The sequence below is a fragment of the Scomber japonicus genome, chromosome 6 (genome assembly GCF_027409825.1).
Source record: "Scomber japonicus isolate fScoJap1 chromosome 6, fScoJap1.pri, whole genome shotgun sequence".
NCBI classification, from domain to species: Eukaryota; Metazoa; Chordata; class Actinopteri; order Scombriformes; family Scombridae; genus Scomber; species Scomber japonicus.
The window spans coordinates 7,011,417-7,027,174 of record NC_070583.1 but is presented as its reverse complement, the minus strand read 5'-3'; the positions used below and the strand labels follow the sequence as shown (position 1 = coordinate 7,027,174).

At 40.7% G+C, this 15,758-nt stretch overlaps 1 protein-coding gene across 1 annotated transcript; it reads left to right on the top strand.

Moving 5' to 3' along the window:
• The first annotated feature begins 7 nt into the window (after positions 1 to 7).
• On the top strand, positions 8 to 14,511 carry LOC128360210 (A disintegrin and metalloproteinase with thrombospondin motifs 8-like). The gene is made up of 9 exons (XM_053320592.1): positions 8 to 991; positions 3,145 to 3,384; positions 7,107 to 7,239; positions 7,419 to 7,586; positions 8,466 to 8,758; positions 10,342 to 10,528; positions 11,131 to 11,303; positions 11,706 to 11,881; positions 12,512 to 14,511. Exons 1-9 carry the CDS (start codon positions 251 to 253, stop codon positions 13,254 to 13,256), a joined length of 2,856 nt encoding a protein of 951 aa, XP_053176567.1. The 5' UTR covers positions 8 to 250; the 3' UTR covers positions 13,257 to 14,511.
• Positions 14,512 to 15,758: the final 1,247 nt, after the last annotated feature.

Sequence of the window (15,758 nt, the reverse complement as noted above, 5' to 3'; positions counted from 1 at the left end):
ACAAGACTTAGCTTGGTTAGAGTATAAGAAACGAGAACTCAGACAGACTGAAATGAAATAGCAGACATATTTTGACCAAGACTGACTTTACAGCACTGGAAAAATAACTTTCAATTTGAAACGATTGCTGATTTTTACAAGATATTTCTCCGATTACAGAAGACGCGCCACTTGCCAGCGAATAAAGGACATACATTGTAATAAATCCTTTTTTAAAAATCAATCTCGAGTGCAATTTCCATTGCAGAAGATGTGTTCCACTGTGTGTTTGATCTTTTTTTGCCTGTGCGTAATCAACACAGCACTTCACGCTCCGTTTGAATCAGAGGATATTGTACCTGTTCGGATAAATGGAAGAATCAGCGGTCGCTTTTGGAAAAGAAGCGAGGAACAGCCGAGATTTGTCCTCAATGCATTTGGCAAGGACTTGACTCTAAATCTTATACCTGATACGAGCTTTATCTCGCCTACCTTCACCATACAGCGCATCAAAGCCAGAGATGTTGAGATTTTACGCAGTGCTTCAGGTGCGCAACCTTTCCAGGACGCGGATCTCCAGAAATTAATCAACCAGACCGAGGAGAGTGAAGGACAGCTGAGAAGTTGCTTTTACTCGGGGAACGTAGATTATGATCAAAACTCGCTTGTTGCTGTCAGTTTGTGCTCTGGCATCTTTGGCTCCTTCATAACGGAGGGGAAAGAATATTTAATTGAGCCCAAACTTCGTGGTGGCCTGGGGCCTGACTCTGCCGAACAGCTGCATGTCATCAAGAGGAGGACATTCACCAAAAGCCACGGTGTTCCCCTCCTGTTTGATCACGCGGCGGAGGAAAGCCGAGCAGAGAAGCACAATGGGGAAAGTTTTACGCACAGCGACAGTGACGCACAGAGGGAACTTCGCCGGCGACGCTTTGTTTCCGCGCCACGGTTCATAGAGACCCTGGCAGTAGCAGACTCAACCATGACCCACTTCTATGGAGATGAAATAAAGGTCAGACACGATGAACTCATTCTTTCCTGCACACACTGTTGATAGGAACCTAAACAATCATTTTAGTTCAATTTCGCAGTTTAGACCATCTCATAAACAAACCCACAACCGGCGACTGCGTCACTTAGTTATTCTTTACTTTCTCTGCAAGCCCACAAAGTCAGAACACATAGCTCACAATAATGTAGTGGCAGGGAATTGTTTTGCTGTGCTGCTTCATAAAAAACTGTTTGGCACTGAGGAGCTTGGGAGGAAATCGGTGGGCTCCTAGTTTTCCACAGGCTGAGTAAGAGGTCAGGCAACAGAAATGCAAGCAATGCTGTACCACATTCCTCAGGACTTGGTCACGATTTGGCAGCAGAGCTTCAGCATCATCCAGGGAAGCTGCTTCTCAGGGATTACAAAATCCATTAAGTCATATCTAGTATTAATTACATTGAATCATTAAATTAATTTCCTGACCCTTTCCTGTAAGTCAGTTACAACATCCAGTCTCTAAATTAAAATAACATTGAAAAAGCTTCTGAAATCATCCTCCATAACAAATATCATTCTTGGTTGAAACCGGAACTCAACAAAAAACTAAACGTAAGTAGGGCAGTCCTTGATCCTGCCACAATCTGGACCAGCCAACCTGTAGTCTGTTTGTACTTAACACTCTCCTTAGCTGCCAAACCCTCAGTAGTATTCCACAGTAAGACACAAGTAACAAAAGGTCAAGTGGCCGAAGGGTGGACTAATAAATTGAGCTCATATTGGCCTTTCATGACAAACCAGATGCCAGGCAATCAGTCTATATCTGATATGATGGATGTGATACATCTGACAGATTGTCCATCTATATTACACTGGATGTCTATGAGGAGGGGGCAGTTTTAGAGATTTGGAGGCCCCAGGCAAAGATCGACATGTGGTTCTGTGGGTGTGTGCAAAAACATGTGGAAAAACTTTTTATGAGAGCATATCATCCCACCCTAGAAAAATTGATTTCAGCAAGGCTCATGGAAGACTTCACAATACACAGAATGATAGAATCGCCCCACATTCACTATGATTTATCAGCTGTCTACAAGACACGACACCATGACAGCGCTGTGGAAAATCCTGCCCATCCCTACCCCACAAAACAAACAAAAAACTATTTGGAGGCAAGTCTCTCCAGCAAACAAGTCAAATTTGGAATTAGCACTAAATTATTCACTTAGAAGAAGAGCTTGTGAAGACAACATTGTACATTACTGTCAGACATCAGTAATTTCCAATCACACCTGCTCCTCCCATCCTCTCTAAAGGCAGCAGACAGTTTATTGGGCTGGGAGGAGACTCCTTGGCAACCTCGTGGAGAACAAACTGAGACACAAGGCACATATTTTGTTTAAAGCAACACTGATATAAATACACAGCAACCACAAATATTATTACGCCTCAGTCAATACTTCTAATTCCTCTGTGTGAGTAATGATGCACACTGAGTTGTTCTGTTTTTCTGCACCCTGTTGTACAGTTGTACTGTGTAACCTCATTTTTTGTTTAGTTACAAGATATAGGTGTTCCTATCACATAATCATAGTAATCATAGTGAAAGTGACTTTGCGTAGCTCAGCCAACTAAAGTCATGAAATATGCTGCTGATGAAGTATATCTGCTTATTCTAGCTTGTAGCAGGTATATTTTATCGGTCAATAAGTAACAAGAAATTGCAGAACCAAAATGTCAAAATATGTTTGCTATAATTTAGAAACAATCACAGTCACCAATACATAGTTTGAGCAGAAGAGAGCAGTGATGAGTTTATTTTTATATTGCCAAATTTCAATTCCTTAATAATCAATAAGAAAGAGGAAATAGTCAAACACATAACCCCCCATAAAACCACAACTTATAATTTTTACTATGGATTTTGCACAGATTTAACAAATGAGATGTGATTTGTTATTAAATTTAACAATAGAGTTGCTAGTAGCTGTTTTCCCCATATTTCAAGCCTAATTGACTGCTGGCTATAGGCTGTCTTTAATGGACAGATATGAGAGCGATATAAGCCAATGTCCCAAATAAGCCAATGTCCCAAATGTTGAACTAAACCAGACTCTTGTCAATCCTCCACTGTTCAAGCTTTTTAAATGTCCTCTCCTGTTTCTCCTCCTTTATAGCACTACATTCTGACCCTGATGTCAATGGCCTCCCAGCTCTACAAACACCCCAGCATAAAGAATTCAGTGAACATGGTGGTGGTGAAGATGTTGGTGGTGGAGGACGAGGAAATTGGCCCAAAGGTCTCCAGCAATGGAGGTGTGGCTCTTAGGAACTTCTGTTCATGGCAGCAGCTCTTCAACCCACCAAGCCAGAGACATCCAGAACACTATGACACTGCCATGCTCTTCACCAGAGAGGTGAGAGATAAGAATGAATCTGATTTAGCTCTATTTCACAATGCCCATGTTGCTTTTAAGATCTGTGCAATAAAATACACAATCATCTGCATACCATCTTTTTCTAAACATGTTATATGGGAGATTTGCCTAGGTTTGCACATAAAAGTTCAGTCTTGAATGTGCAAGCAGTAGTTTGACACAAAAATCTTACTTCAAGATTTGCTAGTTTTTAACTGCATCTTGTAATCTTCCTCAGTTGTCTCAGAGAACACATCTGTAAAACATAAAAGACCCTCAACAAGAATCTCTGGAAACACCAGAAATAGACAAGATCAGCTGTCTGAGTATCACACTAAAACTGAGCATTGACTGCGAAGGGGTCAAAAGTTATTGACCAAGAGCTGATGGATGGCTAGATAAAGATCAAGGAAGACATTCATATCCAATGCCAGAGACAATTCTTCAACAGAGACAGGGGTCATGATCTCTACCCATATATATCTCTACCCGTCTAATAAGTAGACACTGAGTTAAGATTTCTTTGTCAAATTTGTTGAAATGTAAATGTAATGTAATGTAAATTAAAACAGCAGTGGCCTGAGAACTGATCCTAGGGGAACACCACATATTGTATTATTAGGAACAGTAGTATCATGGGGTTTTATTGGAGAGTTTGGCTTTCAGTGTCTGGGAATGAAATGTAATTTCAAACTATTATATAATACTAGCGTAACATATCTTAATGCTGGTATCAGGCTTCAAGAGTCACAGTGGTTTTAACACTTAGACCAAGTATGAACGCAATAACACAATTTTCCTCAGAGCATGGTTTGGACACTTCAGTGCATGAAACAAAACATGAAATGTGAGAGTTTTAGAGTGTGTTATTAGAATGGGTCTACTCACCCATGATAGTCATATTTGCTTCCCATTCAAACAGCAACAACCCAGCAAGGGTGAGTCACAAATTAAGCCCTGGTGGAATTCTGTCCCAGGCCATCTGTGGTCCACAATGTGGTTTCAGAGGCAGCAGACTCAACCACGCAACAATTACTTGAACACAAAGCCTCTTACAGTAGCATAAATGCACTTGAAGGCCACTTGTGTTTACTGTGGGGGGCCCCAGCTGCTAATGAGCCCCTTGGTTTTGTGTGGCTATTGTCAAAACTCGCTCTTTAAGCAGCCCAGAAGCACATATGTGGGGTTAGGAAAGAAAAGATGAAACAAGGTAAAGGAAAGGAAAGCCTTTCTAGCTCTTTGGGCATACTACAGATGCTGAAAAGGGATCGTCAAGATGAAATAGTTGTAATCTTTTCCAAGCAGGGGGAATGTCTACAGACAGCAAACAAACTGCTTTATGGATGCTCAACAGGAAATAAGTTCACAAGTCCTTAGGGTTTGAACTGTGATTGGCTTGTTCTGCTGTATTTGGCTGCCTTCTTCCATCTGGTATGTGCATGCTGACAAGGTGTTAGCAGACAATACATTAGGCTAGCAGCTTCTCTATTCTTACATTTTTATAGGTGAGTGTCCTGGTTGCTGCTTGATTTTATGGCAGGCTTAGCATTTATCCGCCTACTGAATGATGTGTACATCAACTGAATCAGAAAATGATGAGTAGAACATATGGGCTTTTGCAATTTTGTGTTGGATTTTCTGAAGCAGCTTTCATTTAGGAAAGCCATCATTCACGCAAACCTGGTTTGTGTTTGTTTTTCCATTTCCGCGGAGATATGCTTTGAAATGTAGAAGATGGAAGGCTCCTCGTGGATGAGCTAACTTTAGTGCCGCCACAAATCAGCCCTGACATGACGAAGCCACTTTAAATGGTCAGGGTTTGAGTGTGCAGCTGGGTCAGGCTGAAAATGTGTGCCATGTATTCCACAGTCACAAGAGAATGCTTCGGTACAACTGTGGGCTTGTTGTGAAACTTAAAACTCACCCGCTGTTGCATGTAGTGGAAACATGTTTCTCGTGCATTTTTGTGGTCTTATGTTAAGTGTGTGTTTGTCTTTCCTCTGTCTGCACTATCTATGAATGCAACTCTGTGACCTTGTGCTCAGGCCCCTACATACGTAGATTTGGCTTTGTGTGTGTCTGCATACATGAGTGACAGATGCTGTTGTGGAACAAGGTGTACAAACACATGCTGAGCAGCGTTCTTCTGCAGCTCCAAGTCCAGATGTGTTTCGAATCACAGAGGGTTATGCCTTGTGGGTTTTTTTCGGGGCTGAGGCGAGGCCATGAATGCGTCCGTCTCCGTCCTACACAGCCAGGCGTCTTCTTGAGCAGGGAAAAATTTCTGATACACACCACACTGTTAATTTTCCCACATCACAGCCCTGGACAGCTGCATGCTAGGGATATTTATTTGCTTTATTTAATGATGGAAACACTGAGCAACATGTTTTGATTTGTTTCTTAAAAATGGCAGAAAAACAACTGGACGTAAATAGAGACGATGTTCTGCCATCCTATGTAATTAATATAACAGTCATTCCTTGCTGCCCATACTATTTACTATTTGACAGAATAAAGTCTTTAACTTCAACTGATAGTCTACTCTGCCAGCTGTTTCTGAGCAAATGTTTACTACTTTTCTTAGTCTGTGTTGTCCATTGTGTTGTTGTAAATTGTTATTGACGAATTGCTCAATACCTGGCAGTCTGTGAGAGGACCTTTACTTGAGCTGATGTGATTAAAATAATTGGATAGGACCCAGTACAAGCATTGCATTTTCTTGGTTTCAATGGAGAATTTCATTTCAGTGTTCTATAACACTGAATTAGTTTTAGGCCAAAAATTGGTGGCATGTCAATGTTGACTATTGCCCAGGCTGTTCGACTGGCTTATGGTCCTTATAAACAATATGTCACACATAATCCACCGACAGATACCACTTTTCATTGTCATCTAACAGTGGTATGCAACTATTGTTTGAGTGTCACATGTTGATTCTTGGCATTATGCCACTCTGAGTGTGTTGCTGCTGTCCTACTGGCATAAAGGCCATGATAACTGTATACCACTGTTGTTCCACTCGGGCACATACCACCCGAATGGCAGATGATGGTTCTTACTGGCACACGTCGCTGCTGTGCAAACGATACACAGCATATCACTGCTGTTCCACTACACTACCGCTTACATAAAACAAATAAGTAAATAAAATGAGTATTTTGATCTAAGTTCACTGGCTTCTAGCTAGTGTTAATGGTCAAACTTTGTCCAAGGCTACACACGCTGCACAAGTCGTACTCGGCTAAATGTGTACCTACGGCTGGCCCTGCTGGCTTAGCTAACAGATAAGTATATCCTTCATCACATCATTGACTGCTGTCCACAGTGAGCAATAGTTGTCCAGTCATAGTATGACATAAGCTATCAGTTTTACACTGTAGTGGAACATGAGTGATATTCAAATCCCAGTAGTTAGCAGAAGCTTACTTACTGCATGCCAGTAAAGAATTGTCATACACTGTAAGAGGGTGGTATGTGGAAGTGTTAGAGTGTGCCTTTGCTGGTTAAACCACTAGTCAACAGTGACATGAGCATATGGGACTAAAATAAGAGTAACATACCACTAGTGACAAGCTGTTTTCTACAGTCAAATTCAAGATTCTGAACACCTTTATTATTGAAAATATTTCTGTATTGCTGTCAGCAATTGAAATTGCATATCACCCTCTTGTTGTGGATGTTCTGGTTTAATTTTTTTTCAATGTCTATTTTCATTGCAGGACATCTGCGGACAAAAGAGCTGCGACACATTGGGTGTGGCCGATGTCGGGACGATGTGCGATCCCAAGAGAAGCTGCTCCGTTATTGAGGACAACGGCCTGCAAGCTGCCTTCACAGCTGCACACGAGCTCGGTTAGCTCAGATTTACTGTCACGTGTATGGGCGGGTGTGGGTGTAGGATTTATGAAAAACTTTTGAAATGTAGTGTAATAGTTTTAACAAGTCTTTTTCAATCAGTCCTGCATAACCACACTTTTGTGCATCTGTGAAACTGTGTCACATTTTAATCCTTGCATCCTCCCCTCCTGCAGGCCATGTGCTAAGTATGCCTCATGATGACTCCAAGACCTGTGAGGAGAGATTTGGTGATCTAGGAGGAAATTACCTGATGGCTCCTCTGTATGTGAGCCTCAACAAAACCGCACCTTGGTCTCCTTGCAGCGCGCTCTACATCACTGAATTCTTTGACAACGGACATGGTAGGTAATGTTTCCGGTTATCGTCCGTGCATGTTGAAAATTACACAATGACTAAATCAGAAACTGCGCAGCCCTGTAGAGATCTTCTGCCAATATGGAAGTCTGCCATGATGCTGTGGCTCTGTTATTACGGCTGATTCAGAGATGAATAAAACATACTGTTATTCCTCTTGCACTCTAACTATGGCTTTCCTGCTTAAACATGTCGTTCTCCTTAAATTATAGGTTGTCAGGATAGTTTATCTTGACCTAGATTTCCACATGTTCTCTTTCCACATCCGCTCCTCCTCAGTCGCTCCTTTTCTTGCGCCTTTTCTTAGCCTCATCTCTGTGGCTCTGGCCCCCCCATCTCGTGTCGTGCATCTTGTGTTGTTTGTATCCATGCTAGACCTATCAGTGAACCTTCTTTTCCACTGAGTCATACTATGGACTTCTTCCTGTTCTCCACCTCTGCAGCCAAAAGCAACAGCTGGTGTCAGCAAAATATGTTCTTTATCAGTTGGAAAATGTCTCCAAAGAAACTCATGTGGCTGAGAATGTTCATTCCGAACTGCTGATGTCATTGACAACTCTAGACGAAAAGCTTATTGAATGTAATAAAAAATAATTAGAGAAACAATGAATAAATTCAGATTTAGACTGGCTGTCAAATGTCCAAATTCAGAGTACTAGTTTGCCTATAAAGGCGCACTGCATTTGTTAAATTTAAATTATTCATTTTTATAGTGCGGACATAACTTGCCTTGAATATTTTCCCCCTGTTGTCATTACCACACATGAAGAGTAACACATTTACAATCACCACACTGCCACAAAGTCCATAATCTCTTTTTACCACAATATAATCAGTCTCATACAGTGTTTGTATTGTAACCGCAGGGGACTGCCTTCTGGATGTCCCAGAGAGTACCATGCCGTTGCCAAGAGAGCTGCCAGGCACCAAGTACAGCCTGGACCAACAGTGCCAGCAGATTTTTGGAGAGGAGTTCATCCACTGCCCCAACACTTCAGACAGTGATATCTGCAGCCAGCTGTGGTGTCAAGAAGACGGGACATTACAATGCTCCACCAAGAATGGCAGCCTGCCCTGGGCTGACGGCACCACCTGCAGCCTCAACAGGACCTGTCTCAATGGAGAGTGCGTGTCGAACCAGGAGTTGATGCAGCCACTGGTAAGACTCTTTCTGTATGTGATTGGTCATAAACTGTCAGTAAAGCTGTATGAGTCAATATGTATGTGTGAACAGTGGTTTAGATGTCCCTGTGTAACATAAAAGGAGTGGGATATAGAGAATTACCACCTAATTAAGTAGTTCCCTTCATTGTTTCGATTCAGTTTTACCACTCCCATCAACCATGTTTGCAGCAGGCAGCAACTATCATCTAAAAAAGCTCTGATAAAACCCACTTATACAACCTGTCCAGCATCAAATAGACAAAGTTAGCAAATATCTGGTGAACATGGTGGAGTATTTAGCAGTTAAAGGAGCAGATATTTTGCTCGTGAGTTGGCGAAGACAAAAACAGCAAAAGGAGAGTGAATAATGGGTTTACATTAGCCCAGAAACATGACTCCAAATGAATCATAATGTTGTTCCATATCTGCTTTAAGGTCAAATATTTACTCACAAAAGCATGCAAAAGCTGCAATTGAACATTTCACACCTGGGCTTGCTGGTTGCAAGGTGATGATGTTTATTTACTTGCACCTTCTCGCTGCTGAGAACTGCCTGAAAGGGTTTCGGTGAGTCACCTGCTTGGAAGTACTCTTGTGGTTTACTCAGAAAATAGAGGAAATAGGTTTGCAATTGTAAAACTGGAAAGTCAGCAACTTGAAACCAGCAGATTTACAATGTTTTTTATTCCCTGTGGGTTTCTGATAGACACAGAAAAATACACGAGAACTCTTTCAAGTGTTCTGAAAAAAATGTATTTGGAACATCTACAACTGCATGACAAATGGGTAAATTCAATACCACGAATAGCTCAAGAACAACTATCATAGGATTTGTTTCAGACTATTTAATTTAGAAAATATTTAAACACAAAATCTGCCTTTTGAAGCAAAGTCTTTTACACTTTTCTCACCTATATGCAGAAATGTATGAATGAAAAGTACATGCTAAGTGTGCTATGATACAACAATGTTGGAAATTGGTGAGTTTAAATCCAGCTTCTTCATGATGCCTTTTTTATATTTCCTTAAAGAACATTTGTACATCTCTATTTCACTCTAGCTCAGTTGTCCTGATATCTGCTCCTTGTGTTATGATCACACATCTGTTTATGAACCCAGACGTGCTGGCAGTTGGAATAGTAGCTAGTCCAAACTCATAAAACTTCTGGAAAGGACACCCACACTAGCAATCACACACACACGCACACACATGCATACACACACAGACAGACAGACAGACAGACAGACAGACAGACACACAGACACACAGACACACACATATACACAGTTACACACACACTTTCAATTTTGTCTTACAAAGCTGCAGCATGGCAGGTTCCACTAGTGGTGAGTGACACATGTGGCAGGAATGTGGGTAGAGGCAGACAGCAGGCGCGTGCCGAACTTCAACACAGATTTAGCCTGGAGTCGCGGCACGCCAGCACACTGTGCGGCCTCAAACCCAGAAGCCCAGACTGTGGTTTAGGCTGCACAGCTGAGATTGCCTTTGGCACTGAGCTCTGACCAACTACTCTTGACTCTTTTATTTTTTTTGTTGCTTTCTGCGTTTTACCACAGGTGGTTGTGGACGGCGGCTGGAGCTCGTGGGGAACCTGGCAGCAGTGCTCCAGGACATGTGGAGGTGGGGTGGAGTTCTCCTATAGGGAGTGTACTGACCCTGTGCCTCAGAATGGAGGGAAGTACTGTGAGGGACAGAGGGTTAAGTACCAGTCCTGCAACACACAGCAGTGTGAGGGAAATGATGGTAAGCAATCAGTAATATACAGGTTTTGAGGAGTTGCTGATATTCAATCTTTCTTTTGAATTTTAATGTAATATTATGACATCATTTTAAAGGAGCACTCTGTTGATTTCACATAAAGTGAAATTTAATAAAGTTTAGTTTAGATGGAGCTTTGCATAGTTTTAAATAATAACCCTAATTATGTCAGCTTGAGCTTGAGACTTAGAATTTTGAACAGGAAGTCTGCATTACAAACTAGAGGGGTGGTTTGGAAGAAGTGGGCATATAAAGAGGTAGGAAATCGAAATCCAGAACTATGATATAATTGTGTAATAATAAGAATATCACTTATCATCACCATTCCTGTGTAATATCTGACTAAAATAGTGTAGAATACCAAACTGCTTAATATTAGTTAAAAATCAGAAATAAAAATGGAAATATAGACTTATTTGACTATTTTATGAAAATATGTTTTATTGGAGTAGTTTTACTCACTGGATTTAGTTTGGAATATGATCTGCATCATGGTATATGCAGATATTAAAAGATGATTGTATTTATAAAAACTTTCAGCAGTTTAGTGAAAAATGTGTAAACTTTATCCAATCTGTTACATTTAGGAAAGAGTTTCAGAGAGGAGCAGTGTGAGAAGTACAACAGCCCCAACTACCTGGACTACAACGGAAACATGAAACAATGGATACCAAAGTATGCCGGAGTGTCTCCCAGAGACCGATGCAAACTGTTCTGCAGAGCCAGAGGCAGCAGTGAATTTAAAGTGTTTGAATCCAAGGTACTGTTTCTCTCAACCTCACAGTTCATACATTTGGTTTATACTTCAACTAATGTATCACTAGTCTAAAAAGCAAAGATTCTCCACTTACTGGCTTTTTCTGGAGCTTTCATCACACCGTCTTCAACAATGGATGGAGGTTAAGTGTTAAGCTTGGACCTGATTGTAATCCTGAACCTCTACGAATGGATCATAACTTCCATCCACTGATGTAGACCATGAAACACAGTTGAAACCTCTAAGAACGCTACTAAATGGCCCTTGAGTTGATGTTAGGAGTGTCACTGCATCTTAGTATCAAATATGAGAAACATTCTAGATAAGGACTGAGATATCGTTTAAAAAATGTGCAATATTCAGGTGAATCAGGATTAACAAGTCATACCTAATGTGTCCCTGCAGGTAATTGACGGGACGACCTGTGGTCCTGACACCACATCAGTGTGCGTCCAAGGCCAGTGTGTGAAGGCAGGCTGCGACCAGGTGATCGGATCCAACAAGAGAGTGGATAAGTGTGGAATTTGTGGAGGAAGTGGGCTCACCTGTAGAAAGATCACTGGTTCCTACAACAAGCCAACGTAAGTCATCTTTATTATACATTATAGGAGCATTTTGCTAATCAAACGGGTGAAAATAGAGAGTGGCTAATATTTGGAAATGTATGACCAAAGATTTAGTGACTATGTGATAATGAATCACTCTCCCTATGCTGCTAATTACACCCAGAAGAGACTGTAAAGCCTCTCATAATCTCAATTTGATCACTGATATTTACAGCAATAATGTGACAACCACTTCAAGGCCACTTCATAAACTGCAAATTCTATCAATGGTGTAATCTAGAAGGGTTTCCTGAGTTTATAGGGAGTTACGTGCTGATATTATTTCTTGATGAGCAACAGAAGAACAGTGAGGATTTATCCTAAAAACTGTCCATTAGATTTAAGATAGCCAGCAGCTGGTTAGCTTAAGTCAACACAAATGAAAGGCTCTGTCTATTAGTGTACTTTCTAAATGTCAAACTGTATTGTATTAAGTAGAAAAAATTCCAGAGCCAGGCTAATTTTTTTCTTTGTTCTTGTCTTTGTGCTAAGCTAGGCTAATTGACTGAATAGCTCCAGCTCCCTTCTTAATACAAACTATGTCTTTAAAGTCAGCAAACAAAGTGTGTATATTATCTAAACCCAGTTCTTTCTTTTCTCTATCAGCTATGGATACAGCGACATTGTCACAATTCCCATTGGCGCCACTAACATTGACATCAAACAGCGGAGCCACAGAGGAATCAGACATGATGGAAACTATCTGGCTGTCAAGAGAGAGAGCGGTGGTTACATCCTCAATGGTAACTTTTCTGTATCCACGGTGGAGCAGGACATTCCTGTGCTGGGTGCTGTGCTGAAATACAGCGGTTCCTCCACCACTCTGGAGAGGATCCTGAGCTTCTTGCAGTTGAAAGAGACCATCACCATCCAGCTTCTGGCCACTGCAGGAGATGCCAACCCTCCCAAGGTGAAATATACCTTTTTCATCCCTAGAGATGTTACTTTCAACAAATCCAAGGAGAAGAAGGGCAACTCGCCATCTTTGCATATGATCCATCCCTTTGGTGTGCCTGACTGGGTGCTGGGAGAGTGGTCTGAGTGCTCCAAGAGCTGCGGTTCTGGATGGTCCAGGAGGAACGTCGAATGCCGAGACAGTGCGGGCTTCCTCTCCCGCCAGTGCGACAAAGACCTGAAGCCCGTAGACATCAGGCCTTGCGGGGATCTGCCCTGCCCCATATGGCAGATGGGACCCTGGTCCGCCTGCTCACGAACTTGTGGCCAGGGGGAGCGTCGCCGCAGCATCTTCTGCATAGACTATACTGGGAAGACTGTTGAGCCAGAGAAGTGTGATCCGAACAAAATCCCAGAGCCAGTCTCTGGAGAGTGTCTCAACCAAGAGTGCTTATGAAGAACATGAGTACAGTAAACTTTGAAAGATTCCCTTTTCAGTCTGACTGCACTTACCAACTGGTCGCATCACGTCACGTCAAGGGCATTATGCCTGAATATTGTTTTGTAGTCGTTTGTTGACTATTGACAACCACTATTGAAATTTGAAACAATGGAAATCTACCTCAGGATGTACATGTGATGCTATGTATAGATGCTAGATGAAGGTGCTGAGTTTGTGTTTTCTCCAGAAAGAGAAGTTCTCAAGCCCTACTCTAAATAGAGACTAATGTTTTCAGATGAGTTTTGGTATAATCTACAATATGTCCTTCTGAGTTAGCTGTTAATTAAAGTGGGGCTAGAACAATAGCATGAAACCTGCTGTCAAACACCAGCACAGTGTAAATATACCTCCAATTGTCCTCCACAGAACTCAATCCCCTATAAAGCTTTGATCGAGCCTTTAACCTAATTTATTGAGGTAGGTACATAAGATTAATGCATTTGGGTTTTAAGCCTCTGGGAAGTACGCTCCTGTTTGATTGCTTCTCTTTTCTACAAACATACGATTACCAAAATGTGATTTGTGTTAAATAATTGTAAATGTCATATTTTTATCCTGACAATTGTCATCGTTTAACTATGGGACAAACCCTTCACTGATGCCAAATCTGACAGTATCTCAGACTTTAAAATGTGCCCATTTTAGAATACAACAGAGCAAATTGTTTCAATGCTAAACCAGATATATATATATAGAAATTGATAGAATTTGAGTTTACACATTGTGTAAAATTTAGGTTAGCAATAACTGGTCAGGATCCTGATCAGAGTAACCCTTGACAGAGAATTTCCCTCTACCCTCTAGTTTAATATCACCTTTTCCCAGTTGAGAGGAACAGCAGTACAACAAATGATATTACTAAGTTAAGTGATAAGCATACTATCTATCTTATATATCAAAAATAACATTAATTTTATTCATTTTCAGACATCTATTTGTTGCATCATATGCAAACACTCACAGTTGTTTTCAGACTCTTGTATGTATATTTGATTCTTCATTCTTGTTGTTAATTTACAGATGTCATAAAACAAAAGAGATGGAGCATTAGGCCTATATCCCTTCAGTGAAGGACTATACTATTTTATTATTACAGCTTCCTTTTTAAGCTATTTATTTTTGTAAAGTTTTTACCTTGGACATGTAATTAACATGGCAGATGCTGCTGTCTTTGAGATTTTTGTCTATAAAAAATGGTCAAATAAACACATTTATGTCAATACATGGATCTCTTTCACTGTTTCTTATCCTCCATGACAACCAAAAAAACTCAGGACATTTCTCCAATGTCCTGCATCAAAAATAGTGTAAAAACCCTCTAGTTGACCCCACAGGAACTGACTTCTAAATGACACATAAATTCCAAGCATTTTGCCATTTGTATTCCATGTTGTCTAGAGCACAATTTTAGACAAGTGCGGAACACTAAAACCCTCCACCATGTCCAGACTAATGGAATTCTTATAGGTGGGCCGGGAGTTATTTTAAAAGCAGGGTGAGGCAGATTTCATTGCTGGTTTTACAGACTGAAACCCCTTAAGATGTTCAGTAAAATCCTCCCACACTGGAATAACTTCTGCACTCAGACGTCTGAAATAAAGACAGTCATATAAAAACATACTCAGTAGCTGTGGTTAGGAAGGAACATCCATTTAACAGGCAACACCACTGACCTAACAATATCCTATTTTTAATAGCCTATAATAGTCTTCTTATAATAACAACTGACCAAGCTTAGCAGATGTAAACATCATACACTGTGTTGAGTGTATGAGTGCAGGTATAGAGGGTAGGGTTGGGGTGGGGGTAAGGGGTTCTGAGACACCTCAGGACCCAATTTCACCATGTGTATTGATAAAATGGTTACAAATACCAATACATTATAAATAAAGTATCTCACCTGAAAACTGGGAAATTGGGACATTGCAAGTGCACAAATCGATAGATAGAAAGCAACTGCTGTAAGCCAGAAATAGAAAATAGAGCAAGTTATAAGGCTATACAGACCGATGACAAATCAATAGAAGCAACATAGAAGCCTCCTGTTGCGGTATTGGTTAAGAACTATATCGCATAATCAAAACATCCCTGGTTCAATTGTCAAAATGCCAAAAATATAATTTTCAAGAAATAAGAAACAACATAAACAGTCCTAGTAAGGTGTTGGACCACCAATAGTTTCTTAAACAGCTTCAGTCCTAGCTTTGGCATAGTTTGTTGAAATCTACTGGAGGAACAAACACTGTTCTTCTAAAATATATTGACATCATTTATACACTTATAAAACCATTCATTGAGCCCTCAAGGTCTCCATCTGCATTTGTTTGTTTTTTCCATTCCATTTATTCATGTATCCCCTTTCATTTGTAATCCATCTGTAAACATGACAAAATTGAACTTTTCAGCAGCAGAGTATGTTAAAGGATGGATTGGATATTTTTTTTTCTTCAAGTCTTA

Bases quoted from the DNA above. Each gene is read 5' to 3' on its own strand.
- LOC128360210 (XM_053320592.1), top strand. From the start codon at position 251: ATGTGTTCCACTGTGTGTTTGATCTTTTTTTGCCTGTGCGTAATCAAC. The intron at 992-3,144 runs GTCAGACACGAT...CCTCCTTTATAG, and splicing joins TCTATGGAGATGAAATAAAG to CACTACATTCTGACCCTGAT. The intron at 3,385-7,106 runs GTGAGAGATAAG...TTTTCATTGCAG, and splicing joins CCATGCTCTTCACCAGAGAG to GACATCTGCGGACAAAAGAG.